We start from the raw sequence: 13,232 nt of genomic DNA on the forward strand, positions 1-13,232 counted from the left end.
CTGTGTTGTCCTTCTTTAGAGTTGGCATGGAATCCATTGGGAGCAAAGACTTCCCTCACATTCTGCACCCTCTGAATCCTTCGACCTTCCCATAGCCTCATGTGTCCTCAGCCAGGGCCAAGCATGGAGGCTGCAGCAGAGGCCGGAAGCCTTTGATGCTTGCAGGGAGTTTGCCCAGATGTTTCCACTCAGCTACATGGGGGACATTCCTCATCCAGCTTGTCCCAGGAATGGGATGTGGGAGTTATGGAAACTACAGGCCCAGCCTGTACCCTGTTGTCCCAGTGTGGAAATTAGGAGCTTATGTGGGAAAACCCTCACTGAAGACTTCAGAGCCACCCTGTGGTGGCCTCTATTCTGCTGGGATGGACCAGGAGGGGCACAACAGAGGAAGCTGCTTCTGAGTGTTTACTGTGGGTGATAGAGAGGATAGCCCGGGGCACAATGTTCTGATTTGGTTTCCAACTGCTGTCTGGACAGGCAAGGCAAGAATCCTTTGCCTCTATTTGCCGCTGACTCAGGCTCCAGGAATAGCCCTGAGCTCAGTGGGGCCCAAGCCCACTCCCTCCTCTAGGTCTGTCCCAGGCAAGTCCTGAGCTGTTGTCCTAGAGATCCTTTCCATCTTCTAGGGGCCTCCAGCACCTAGCCATCCATCTCCTGATGAAGCTCTCAGTTGCTTTATCCCTCTGCTACTCCTTCAAGCTCTGGTCTGGGAGAAATGTGAGGTGGTAGGCCTCACTCCTACGCTCCCCAGGCTTCCATGAGATCCCTGAGGAGGCCTGTGGGGAAGGTGGGAGCAAAGGGTCTGAGGCTGTTGAACTTTCTGGCTGCTGAGTATGAGCTGGAATCTAGGTCAGTCTGTTAAGAGGGGCTCTTAAGTCTCCAGTACCCTCTTGCAAAAGCAGCCAAACAAACCTTAGCTCTTGTCATTTGTCAAGGGGCAGGTCATCCCTACTGTGCAACCATCTGGGCTGCTAGGTAACACAACTCAGAGGGTCCCAACCCTGACTTTGTGTGGAGATGGAGCAACTATATCTGGAGACAAACACCCAATCTATTGCGCTGGAATGAGCTTTAATTTCTAAGCTGACCCCAAAGGCTACAAATATAAATGCTAGAGCTGGGAACAGGAGCTGCTGGGAGTTTCTGTGGCAATCCTGGTGAGCTTGGTTATGATGGGGCCACAGGGGAGGTAGAGTGAGCTGTAGAAACACAAGCTGGGCAGTATTCCCTGTAGCACTGGGAGAGGCAGAGGGAACACCCTGCCCGGCTCTGCTTTCTGAAGGATATTGAAGGTATTGCGGATATGATGGCATGTGGGCCTGGTTGGAGACATGGTGCCATCTGGAAAAACATGACTGAAGCCAGGGGAGCATGAGAGGGGAAAGGTCACACTCTGGGGCCTCCACTGCCCTGATGGAAGAGCTGGAGGTAGGTACAGGTCTCTCCCATATTGTAGCTAAAGCTGCAGTCTTGCCAGGATGCTGCAGTCAAGGGCCTTAGAGGGTCATGCCTCTGTTGAAGCTTTTGGCTGCTATAGACCTAGTCTTCTAGCCTTCTACCTTCTCAGTCGCCGCCTTTGACTCCACACTGAGCCTTTTCTGAGGGACACTCAGCTCTAGTGAGGTTTGCCTTGAGGCTCTACTGAGGTTTACTCTTGGGCCTCCTATCTTCCCTAAAGGCCAGGTCAACATATACATGTATGTTCATACCAAATATGCCACTGCTGTTACCCACCTTGGCTGTGAGACCATGCCTGGTTCTCTACTGCCCTCATCTGGAGCATACCACCTAGTGATGGGTGGCCCCAGGGACAATACCAGGGAGACCCTGGTGTGGAAAAGAGGTTCTGGGACTTGTAAAAGCACTGTGTCCTGAGATAGTTCTGAGAGTGGAACTCTTCAGTGACAAGGGACGCTCCAGCTTTCCGGATGACAGGGAAATAGGAAGGAATGATCCTCTGTGCCCTGAGGTTTGCCCATGCTAGAAAACTATAAAAACTTCCACCGATCCCCATCTCCCCGCTTAGCCTGTGGCTCTGCGGGAGGTTGCAGGGCCAGGCATATTGGAAGCAGCCCAGCAGTGGTGAATGAGGAGACACTTTCTGGACTGTGTTGAACTATACAGGACTTACTAGAAAGCAAACAGGGCCCAAATGGGGGCTGGTTTTCTTAGGAGTGTCTCTTTGTATTGAGGACACACACCTAGTCAACATGCCTGTATAACCAAAGGAAATCAGAAAGTGGGCTTGACCTGGGATTGGCAATGACTGTCCATAGGAAAGGATTGAGAGGGTGTCAGTTAGGGAGGGGAAAGTTAGGTACCTTGAGGCAACGAGAAAAGGAAATGGCTATGGGATGGCCCTGGCCTAGTCAAGGAATTGAGTAAAAAGGCTCTATGAAAGTAGGCTGGAGGGGATTCTTGCAGGCTCTTATGAAGGCAAGTAGATGGGGGAACCTGGCCTGAATCACGGACAGGCCCTGCCAGTGGGAACATGGGTATCAGGAGATGGATTCCTAACAGATGAGCTGTCAGCATGGGTGGTCCATCCCTCCACATATGGACAACCCCCCCTCTCTGCAAACACAGCTGGATGGCATCTGTCTAGGACTGGTACAAGAGACAGTAGGGAGTGAGAGGCATTGGGACGAACAAATATGAATAAGCATGACACAAGTTCTTTCTTCCAAAATGGGGAAGTGTTGCTTACATCCAGTCCAGTGGGATCTTGGGGTCCCTAGGATAGTCCCATAATCTCTCATTTGCTGGGGGCTGCTCTGTCTGTCATAAAGGTTAGGGTGGGGCACAGGAGGGCCACCAGACAGAAGCATGGCTGATTCACATGATTTGTGCTTGTCAGGACCTATGGCCTGAGGCTTCGTCTGGGCACCCCCATGGAGTTGGGGGTGAGTCAGCGCCAGCTGCAGTGTGCCCCACCATCAGGCTGCTACCCCTAGGTTTGCTGGAACCTGTCCACATTTCAGAGAGCAGCAATGACTTCATTGGTCAGTCTAACTAGAAAGCAGTCAAGACTTGTAACCCTAAATTGGGGTTGGGGTGCTCTCCAAGTGTCTGTCAAAACCCTGGGTGATTCCCAAAAGCCTTGGGACCTGACCTTGCTCTTAACTGCGTCATATCTTAAGTCCAGGAGAAGTGGGGTGGGGGAAGCGACCTCTGGGGAGGTGGGTGGGGGCGGGCCGCCAGGTCCCCGCCTGCTGCTCCGCCTCCTGGGATCGGGGACTTTTCTCCTCTGTGCCGGCGGGACTTGCAGCGGCGGCGGGAGGAGGCTGACTCGCAGAGGCAAGATTAGGACTTGGGGTGGTGGGCACTCGGTTTCCACCCACCAACAGCCTGGGAGACAAGGGACAGAGGTTGGGTTCCTGGCTGACTGTTTCTATCACTCAGGATGAAGCTGCGGCTCCTGGTCGCTGCGCTCTGCGCTGCCGAGATCCTGGTGGGGGCGCCCGGAGTTTGGGCCCAGCCCAGAGATCGAGGTGGGCATCTTCCGGGACTTGGCACCCTGTCACCATACATCTACTCAAACTTTATTCCTGACACCTTTCCACCGAGGATTCTTCCAAACTCTTCATGGATTCTTCCTAAACTCCCCGAATTCTACTCTGTGGTCTCCAAACCGCCTCCTATCTATCCCATTGGCACCCAAATTCTAGTTCCCTAGATGCAGGTTGAATCCTCTGTCCTTTCCCTCCAAGCTGGCTTCGGCCCCAGAGCGACACCTCTGCTTGCAATTTATCCTCCCCCAAGGTGCTCCTGCCCTTCCTGAGAAGCTCTTTTCTGAGCCCCACTGCGGTTCCCTCCAGTGCTGGCAGAGATACGCCTACCTGCGCTCCTTTTGCATAGGAAGATAAAGCCTATTGTCCTCTCAGTCCCCAAGTGCCAGGGGACCTCTGTGCCTAGGGGGCAGTGGCTGTATTTCCAGAAAAGGTCATGATCTCTCCTCCCTGCTTCAGTGACCTGCACGCGCCTTTATGCCGCTGACATTGTGTTCTTACTCGATGGCTCCTCATCCATTGGCCGCAGCAACTTTCGTGAAGTGCGGGGATTCTTGGAGGGGCTGGTGCTGCCTTTCTCAGGAGCAGCCAGTGCCCAGGGCATCCGATTTGCCACAGTGCAGTACAGTGATGATCCACAGTGAGTAGCCGACTTGGGGTCAGGACTGTAGACCCCAAGATTCCTTGACAGGAAGGAGTCTAGAAGCAGGCTTTGGAGAACCCAGAAAGACCCTAGGCAAGACCTCTGGATAGAGGTAGGGATAACTTGGAAGAGTGTTTTTGTCCTAAAACACCTCTCAGCCAGTGTCCTGTGGTAGTGGTGGTGGGGGTGGACAGGATGATTCCTCTTTCTGATCTGCATAGAGACAGGGAGCCCAGGAGCTTCAGGTGTTGGGCTCCTGCTGAAGTCTGCATGTTTGGGCTCTGCTAGCCCTTCAGTCCTCTGCTCATCAGAAATGCTTTGTCTGGCCAGTGCCCACTGTTCTGAAACTGGGCCCTTCCTCCTACGATTGTTTAATCAGATATCCTGTCCCCCCATCCCTAGGCTAAGAACCTTGAGGGTTCCAGGCCTGTTGAGGCTCAGTGACATTGCTATGTCAAGCAGCACCTGAGGAAGCTGCTAACGGGGACTCTTCCGTGGTAGAGGGCTGGGGTCTCAGAACCAAGGGTACTCTTAAGAGGTCTCATCTCAGAGGCAGGGCTGGAAGAGATCATGATCCCTTGCCTTGTGCTATCTCATTTTCTCCCCTCAGGACAGAATTTGGTCTGGATGCACTTGGCTCTGGGGGTGACATCATCCGAGCCATCCGTGAGCTCAGCTATAAGGGCGGGAACACTCGCACAGGGGCCGCTCTTCACCATGTTTCCGACCGTGTCTTCCTGCCTCATCTAACACGTCCTGGCATCCCCAAGGTGTTCCCTAAACCTACCATGCCTCCAAACGTGACCCCAAAATAAATGTCTGAAACATCCCTGACTGGCCTTGGCTCCTATCCCAGGTCTGCATCCTGATCACAGATGGGAAATCCCAAGATTTGGTGGACACAGCTGCTCAAAAACTGAAGGGGCAAGGAGTCAAGCTGTTTGCTGTGGGTGAGAACCAAGCTGAGGCGAGAGGTCTGTTGGAGGGGGGACCATTCTGAGAACGTGTAAGCAGCTGAGCCCTGTTTGGGCCTCACTTCAGGAATCAAGAATGCTGATCCTGAGGAACTGAAGCGCATTGCCTCACAGCCGACCAGCGACTTCTTCTTCTTCGTCAATGACTTCAGCATATTGAGGACCCTGTTGCCCCTCATTTCCCGGAGGGTGTGCACAACGGCTGGGGGTGTGCCTGTGACCCTGCCTTGTAAGTTCCTCCCCATTTTGAGTACCCTGATCCCAGACTGGGAGTGCTGACCTATGCACTCCTCATCCCTCACCCCTGACGTGATACTGCCCCCAATCCCATCCGCAGCTGATGGCACTCCATCTGGGCCCCGGGACCTGGTGCTGTCTGAGCCAAGTAGCCAGTCCTTGCGAGTACAGTGGACAGCAGCCAGTGGTCCTGTGACTGGCTACAAGGTTCAGTACACACCTCTGACGGGGCTGGGACAGCCACTGCCAAGTGAGCGACAAGAGGTAAGAATGTCAGCAGCAAGCCAGCGGGCGGTAGTGGCACACGCCTTTAATCCCAGCACTTGGGAGGCAGGGACAGGCAGATTTCTGAGTTCGAGGCCAGCCTGGCCTACAGAGTGAGTTCCAGGACAGCCAGGGCTACACAGAGAAACCCTGTCTCGAAAAAGAGAAAAAAAAAGAAAAAAGAAAAAAAAAAAAGAATGTCAGCAGCAACTGGTGGCTGCTGTGGACTTGACTGGACTGTATGAGATGACTTCTGGCCCTGGGCAGGTGAACGTCCCGGCTGGTGAGACCAGCATGCAACTACAGGGTCTCCGTCCATTAACGGACTACCAAGTGACTGTGGTTGCCCTCTATGCCAACAGCATCGGGGAGGCCGTGAGTGGGACTGCTCGGACCAGTGAGCAATTCCGTCAACCTTTGACCCCATTCTCCTTACCACCCAGCCCCTAAACCCCTTCCTACTTTTGCCTTTACTAATCCCTGGTGGGGCCTTCCCTCAGCTGCCAAGGAAGGGCTAGAACTGAGCATCCAGAACATCACATCCCACAGCCTCCTGGTGGCCTGGAGGAGGGTACCAGGTGCTAGTGGCTACCGTGTAACATGGCGGGACCTCAGTGGTGAGTGAGAGGCGTGGACTGGCTAAATTATTGATTCCTGCATCTATGAGCCCCACTGAACCCTCTGCATCCCCATACAGGTGGGGTGACACAGCAGCAGGAACTGAGCCCTGGACAGGGATCAGTGTTTTTAGATCACTTGGAGCCTGGCAGGGACTATGAGGTGTCTGTGAGCGCCCTATTTGGTCACAGCGTGGGGCCTGCCGCTACTCTGACTACCCGCACTGGTGAGAAGTCTGGGTACCTTTTTCAGGCTGGGCTGGGTAAGGCAGGGCAGGGTGCAGAGGCCGCTGATACCCATGTGCCCTGGGCAGCCTCTTCCGTTGAGCAAACACTGCATCCCATCATCTTGAGCCCTACATCCATCCTCCTTTCCTGGAACTTGGTGCCTGAGGCGCGCGGCTACCGCTTGGAGTGGCGTCGTGAGAGCGGTCAGTGTGAGTGGAGAGCCGGGCGGTAGGGTTTGGGGCTTGGCTTCAACTTAACCTGGTCCTGCCATCCTGCAGGCTTGGAACCACCACAGAAAGTGGAACTGCTCCCTGATGTGACCCGCCACCAGCTGGATGGGTTGCAGCCAGGCACGGAGTATCGCCTCACGCTGTACACTCTGCTGGAGGGCCGTGAGGTGGCCACTCCTGCAACTGTGATCCCTACAGGTAAGGGCTCTGTAGGTCTCTGTTATCTGGGAAGTCTAGTGACTGCGGTCGGCCTCACATTCTCCTCTCTCAAAGGGCTAGAGCAGCTGGCGGGCCCGGTGATGAATTTACAAGCCATAGAACTACCTGGGCAGCGAGTGCGAGTGTCTTGGAACCCCGTCCCCGGCGCCACCGAGTACCGCTTCACTGTTCGCACCACCCAAGGTAGGGCAGAAGCAGCATAAAGAGTCCCCTCATCCCGAGGCACCACCCTGCAGCGTCCTCCCTCTCTGGCTGGGTTTCCATGGTCTCCATTTCTTTTAGCATCTACATCCTGAGAACCATCAACCCAGAACTGCCTCAGAGTCTGTCTTTCCTCTCCTCTACCCTAGCCTGCTCTTCAGTCGTCTATCTCCACTCTGCCCACACTCCTGCCGCCACACGCTCTATGACCCACGCTTCGGCTGTCCTTCTCTAGGGAGAAGAGGGCCCCCCTGTGGTCACTGAGGCTCAAACTAATCAGAGCCTGACTCAGTCTCTTGATTCTGTCTTTGCCTGAGCACCCGCCCCTTCAGTCTTACATTCCCACCGCCTCCCCACTAAGGATCTTCTAATACTGATCTCTCACCTCACTCAACACCCATCCATTATCCCGTGTCGGTGTGTATCTGTGGCCTGCCAATTTGCATCACTGCCTCAGACTCTTACCAAGCTATGTCCTAACCCATCTGTCATCCAGTGTCCCCATTCACTGGTGACTCCTGTTATCCCATGTTGCTATCATGGACCCCTTAACCCCACATTGTTATCTTACTGTTTTCCTCTCTCACTGTCCCTCCGCATCCAATCTCCTCACCTCCCTCGTTGTCTGGTACCTTGCATATCACTGGCTGCTGGTCTAGATCCTTGTGTGGTACTCACCCCTGCCTGCCCACCCTGCCTTTTCTCAGGGGTCGAACGGACTCTATTGCTTCCTGGGAGTCAGACAACCTTTGACTTAGATGATGTTCGGGCTGGGATTAGCTACACAGTGCGGGTGTCTGCTCGAGTGGGCACTCATGAGGGTGATGCCAGCATCCTAACAATTCACAGAGGTGAGCACTTTAGGAGATTTACGGGAGATGACTTGCTGACTTGCTCCTGCCCTCATATTGACCCTTAACCCCTGTCTTTAATCCCCAGATCCAGAAGCCCCACTTGTTGTCCCAGGACTTCGGGTTGTGGCATCAGATGCAACAAGAATTAGAGTGGCCTGGGGACTTGTCCCTGGAGCCAGTGGATTTCGGATTAGCTGGAGGACAGGCGGTGGTCAGTGTGGAGCGTGGGGGTTGCTCTCAGAGTTTGGGGGAACAAGGGACATGCAGAAACCAGGCCATCACTTCTCTCTGATCTTAGGTCCAGAGTCCAGCCAGACGCTGACCCCAGACTCTACTGTCACAGACATCCTGGGGCTGCAGCCTGGGACCTCTTATCAAGTGGCCGTGTCAGCACTTCGAGGGAGAGAAGAGGGCCCCCCTGTGGTCATTGTGGCTCGAACTGGTCAGAGCCTGACCTGGTCCCCTGATCTTTACCTCCAGCGCCCCTTAGACTTCTATGGCCCCCTTAAGGTGTACATCCCCACCGCTTCCACCTTGAGTCCTAGCCTACCCCATCCCTATTCTCTTCTCCTTCACATTCACCTGTGTCTCCCGTGGGCCCCTCTGTCTTGCTCTTATTTCTGCTACTCATCCCTCAGAACCTACCACTTCCTCCTTCTCCTCTTCTTCTTCCTCTCCTTCCTCCTTCTCCTCCTCCTTTGTTGGACCCAACTCTCCTCTTGGGCCTTTACTTTGTCCTTTGCCTCATGTCCTCACGGTCCCCTAATTCTTCCATAGACCCTTTTCTGTCAGATCTTGTCTTTCAGATTGCTGCTACCTGACAGCTCGGCTTCCTACTGTGCCTTCTGTCAGAACCCTCACTGCCTCTTTGTGAGGTCCCCACCTCCTATAAACATTCACAGCCTTTCCTTACCAAACAGTCCTTCTCCCATCAGACCTGCCTACTTTACCAGATTACCCCGTATCTCCCTCTCTAGATCCATTGGGCCCAGTGAGGAGAGTCCACGTGACTCATGCTGGCAGCTCATCTGTCAGCATTACATGGACTGGGGTTCCTGGCGCCACAGGATACAGGGTTTCCTGGCACTCAGGCCATGGTAGGAGGCAGGGGTTTGAGGGGGACTACGGGAGGCTAAAGATTCTCTCAGGGTCCAAGTGAAGCATTGGGTAGTCTGACAAGTCTTGGTGTTACCTCCATCCCTGATCCCAGGTCCAGAGAAATCTCAGTTGGTTTCTGGAGACGCCACAGTGGCTGAAATAGATGGGCTGGAGCCAGACACAGAGTATATAGTGCGTGTGAGAACCCATGTAGCTGGTGCGGATGGAACGCCTGCCTCTGTGGTTGTGAGGACTGGTGAGTAGATCCCGGCCAGCTCTTCCAGGCCACTATGTATTTCTGACTGCCACTTCTGCTCATTCCATTGCTGCTCAGTATTCTCCCTGTCCATACTGAACCACCTGTGGTTCCTGAGTGTGTCCTTCATGTTTGTGACCTTAGCTATGCTACACATCCCCCACTCCCAACACTAACCTCTTCCCCTTAAAGTTCCCTCCACTGACCCAGCCACACTAACCTTGCCTAGCCTTCATTACCCATGCCTGCCTTCCCACTCTTGTCTCTGCCAGATACCCAGTGGCCCTCACTTTTACCTTGCCTTTGTCGCCAGCTCCTGAGCCTGTGGGCAGTGTGTCAAAATTGCAAATCCTTAATGCTTCCAGTGATATTCTACGGGTCACTTGGATAGGAGTCCCTGGGGCCACATCCTATAAACTCGCGTGGGGACGTAGTGAAGGTATGGCCCCATGACTCCATCCATTGACCTTCCTGGCTACAAGTGTCCTCTCTGGTTAGCTCCCCACATCCCCTAACTCTTACTCTCCACCGACCTGGCCAGGTGGCCCTATGAGACACCAGATACTCCCAGGAAACAAAGACTCTGCAGAGATACGGGGTCTCGAAGGTGGAGTCAGCTACTCCGTGAGGGTGACAGCGCTTGTTGGAGACCGAGAGGGTGCACCGGTTTCCATTGTCGTCACCACACGTAGGAGGATGTTTGGTTGGAAGGCGTCTTGGAGTGGGGCTTGTGTTCAAGGGATGGGACTGATGGGGAAGGATTTATGCTGGGGTAGGAGAGGGATCAAGGACTTATAGGAAGCCTGTGTGGGTAAGTCTGGGGAGGACATGTATTCAGAGGGGGTTGGTTGAGGCAAGGGGGCAGAGCCTCCCTGATTGTAATGCTTTCTCTTAAGCGCCCGAAGCCCCAACACCTCTGGAGACTCTTCAAGTTGTGCAGAGTGGGGAGCACTCCCTGAGGCTGCGCTGGGAGCGAGTCCCTGGAGCACCTGGCTTCCGCCTGCATTGGCAACCAGAGGGTGAGAGGGCTAGAGTAGGAAGTTGGGACCAATTAAGGGACAGAGACTCTGGGCAAAGTAATCAAAGTTGGAGAAAGGAGCGGGCAGCCAGGTCTGCAGGATGAAAAACATCAAGGGGCTTAATCAACAAGGTGTGTGGAAGTAATCAGCCTTGAGGGGATGCGTCTGGTGGACAGGGCAAAGACGAATGAGGAAGATTTGTTGGGAGGATAGATCTGATTGGTCAGCGTGGTTAGTGAGAGTCGGTGAGGTGGGGACCTCCATCACTATTGTCAGTCACTGCCCTCCTGCGTATCCCTGGCCCTTATACTCACACTGGTCTCAGGTGGCCAGGAACAATCCCTGACCTTGGGACCTGAGTCTAACAGCTACAACCTGGTTGGACTGGAGCCAGCAACAAAATACCAAGTATGGCTGAGTGTCCTGGGCCAGACTGGAGAAGGTCCCCCTAGGAAGGTGACTGCATATACTGGTGAGCCTCCCAAAGCACTCACTGGCTTGTGGTGTGCTCTTCCCCCCACACTGATGACATGCCCCAGTTTTCTGCACTCCAGACTCTAAGTGATTCCTGTAGACCCTCCCATAAGGACCCGGGGAAGATTCCAGCGTGATGTCCCATGGTGCTTCACTAAAATGAACCTGCTGCAGAATCTTGCATCTCTCTCTCTTGCATCCAGTCTCAGGTCTGTTGGCCTTTGATTCCTCTTTCAGAGCCTTCTCACATCCCGAGCACTGAACTACGTGTGGTGGACACCTCTATTGACTCAGTGACTTTGACCTGGACCCCAGTGTCTGGGACATCAAGCTATATCTTGTCCTGGCGGCCTCTCAGAGGAACTGGCCAGGGTGAGGATAAGACCAGAAGGTGGTAATTGGGGCTCCATAGAGAAGTTCCTGTTTAACCACATTTTCCTCTGTAGAAGTGCCTGGGGTGCCACAGACACTGCCAGGGACCTCAAGCTCCCACAGAGTGACAGGACTGGAACCTGGTATCTCCTATGTTTTCTCTCTGACACCTATTCAGAGCGGTGTACGAAGTTCTGAGATCTCTGTCACACAAAAGCCAGGTATGGAAGGCACCGTGGAGAGGCCTGAGGGGACTGTGAAATGGCTGATGATCCCAGTAACTCAGTTCTTTGGTGCAGCGTGTCCCCATGGCCAGCTGGACGTGGTGTTCCTGTTGCATGCCACTCGAGACAATGCTCACAATTCAGAGACTGTGAGGAGGGTGCTGGAAAGGCTGGTGTCTGCACTCGGGCCTCTTGGTCCACAGGCTGCTCAGGTTTGGCTCTAAAGAAAGCCAGACTCTACCTGTCTCTGCCCCTCCCCTCCGCCGGTTCCTGACCAGCCACCGTCTCGCCATTCCTCTGTGGGTTCAGGCTTTTCCCAGCTCTGCCCCAGTCTCTGGATTATCCCTCCTCTTCTACTGTCGTTACTGACCCACCCCTAACCAGCAGCTCTGGATTGATCACACCTCCCATGTCATTATCCCTGTCCTATTCCACATGTCCTCCTGTCCTGTGTCTGCTTCTACCCAGGTTGGCCTGCTGTCCTACAGCCACCGGCCCTCCCCACTGTTCCCACTAAATGGTTCCCATGATCTTGGCATCATCTTGCAAAAGATCCGTGACATCCCCTATGTGGACCCAAGTGGTAACAACCTAGGTAAGGACTGCAGTCAGCATGGACTCCTGGGTCTTTCCTATCAGGTTCAGTGTCTCAGGGTTCTGACATGCCCGCCCTTCTTCCCAGGCACAGCTGTAACCACAGCTCAAAGATACCTCTTAGCACCCAATGCTCCTGGTCGCCGTCAGCAAGTGCCGGGCGTGATGGTCCTGTTAGTGGATGAGCCTCTGAGAGGGGACATATTCAGCCCCATTCGTGAGGCCCAGGCTTCTGGTGAGCTTTAGGACTGTTGGAGTGGGGCCTTGGGGATAGGAGTGGCCCTGGTGAGGTTGTCATGTAGATTGCTGGATCTCTTTTTAGGGCTCAAGGTGATGATGCTGGGTTTGGTGGGAGCTGACCCAGAGCAGCTGCGTCGCTTGGCACCAGGCATGGACCCCATCCAGAACTTCTTTGCTGTGGATAATGGCCCAGGCTTGGACCAAGCAGTCAGTGATCTGGCGGTAGCCCTGTGTCAGGCAGCTGTGACCACACAGGTTTGGAGAAAGCCTCCTAACCTGGGTAGGAGCAGACACAGGACAGGGAGGACATGTGGTAGTAGAGAGAGGACCTTGAGGTTCTTTTAAAACTTCATGGTTTCAAGTAACCCTTTGTCCACAGCCAGAAACAGAGCCTTGTGCTGTGCACTGTCCTAAGGTAAGTCACCAGGGTTGAATGAGGGGGCAAAGGCCACAGCTGGACCTGGTTATTCTTACCCTCTTCTGACATGTCTTCTCCTAGGGCCAGAAAGGGGAGCCTGGAGTGACGGTAAGCCACCCTGTGGAGGTTGGGAGTAGTGGGGCAGAGAGTGGTTGACATCACAGGACTCACTGATCACCCCTTTTAGGGACAGCAAGGACAGGCTGGACCTCCTGGTCCCCCCGGTCTCCCGGTGAGTGCCTCCCCACACCTGCCTCTCTTGTGCCTGGCTTACAGCCTCCTTACCTGCTCTCCTCACCCAGGGCAGGACTGGTGCTCCAGGCCCGGAAGGTCCTCCTGGAAGTACCCAAGCAAAAGGCGAGAGGGTGAGTGTGGAACTCATTGATTCTCCATGATGCTCCCACTAGGGTGCTCCCACTAGAGTGCTTCCACTAAGGTGTTCCCACTAGGGCGCTCCCACTAGGGTGTTCCCACTAGGGTGTTCCCACTAGGGTGCTCCCACTAGTTTTCCTGGAGGGTGTAGGGGAAAAGGAAGAGGCAAAGTTAGCAGCACAAGTT

At 54.3% G+C, this 13,232-nt stretch overlaps 1 protein-coding gene across 1 annotated transcript in view; it reads left to right on the forward strand.

Annotated features, from left to right (window-relative positions):
• The first annotated feature begins 3,406 nt into the window (after positions 1-3,406).
• Col7a1 (collagen type VII alpha 1 chain) overlaps positions 3,407-13,232 on the forward strand; it is a 30,589-nt gene continuing 20,763 nt past the window's right edge. Inside the window, exons 1-31 of the mRNA XM_028756671.1 lie at positions 3,407-3,494; positions 3,972-4,152; positions 4,766-4,925; positions 5,012-5,105; positions 5,197-5,358; positions 5,467-5,630; positions 5,898-6,027; positions 6,131-6,247; positions 6,328-6,474; positions 6,562-6,678; positions 6,754-6,903; positions 6,979-7,107; positions 7,833-7,976; positions 8,065-8,190; positions 8,278-8,421; positions 8,957-9,076; positions 9,190-9,333; positions 9,647-9,772; positions 9,875-10,021; positions 10,230-10,352; positions 10,678-10,824; positions 11,064-11,198; positions 11,273-11,419; positions 11,498-11,634; positions 11,891-12,017; positions 12,105-12,251; positions 12,339-12,511; positions 12,636-12,671; positions 12,756-12,782; positions 12,862-12,906; positions 12,977-13,039. Coding sequence (XP_028612504.1) covers positions 3,407-3,494; positions 3,972-4,152; positions 4,766-4,925; positions 5,012-5,105; positions 5,197-5,358; positions 5,467-5,630; positions 5,898-6,027; positions 6,131-6,247; positions 6,328-6,474; positions 6,562-6,678; positions 6,754-6,903; positions 6,979-7,107; positions 7,833-7,976; positions 8,065-8,190; positions 8,278-8,421; positions 8,957-9,076; positions 9,190-9,333; positions 9,647-9,772; positions 9,875-10,021; positions 10,230-10,352; positions 10,678-10,824; positions 11,064-11,198; positions 11,273-11,419; positions 11,498-11,634; positions 11,891-12,017; positions 12,105-12,251; positions 12,339-12,511; positions 12,636-12,671; positions 12,756-12,782; positions 12,862-12,906; positions 12,977-13,039 — 3,897 coding nt within the window. The remainder of the gene's footprint in view (positions 3,495-3,971; positions 4,153-4,765; positions 4,926-5,011; positions 5,106-5,196; positions 5,359-5,466; positions 5,631-5,897; positions 6,028-6,130; positions 6,248-6,327; positions 6,475-6,561; positions 6,679-6,753; positions 6,904-6,978; positions 7,108-7,832; positions 7,977-8,064; positions 8,191-8,277; positions 8,422-8,956; positions 9,077-9,189; positions 9,334-9,646; positions 9,773-9,874; positions 10,022-10,229; positions 10,353-10,677; positions 10,825-11,063; positions 11,199-11,272; positions 11,420-11,497; positions 11,635-11,890; positions 12,018-12,104; positions 12,252-12,338; positions 12,512-12,635; positions 12,672-12,755; positions 12,783-12,861; positions 12,907-12,976; positions 13,040-13,232) is intronic.

The sequence above is a fragment of the Grammomys surdaster genome, unplaced genomic scaffold (genome assembly GCF_004785775.1).
Source record: "Grammomys surdaster isolate TR1022 unplaced genomic scaffold, NIH_TR_1.0 126131, whole genome shotgun sequence".
NCBI classification, from domain to species: domain Eukaryota; kingdom Metazoa; phylum Chordata; class Mammalia; order Rodentia; family Muridae; genus Grammomys; species Grammomys surdaster.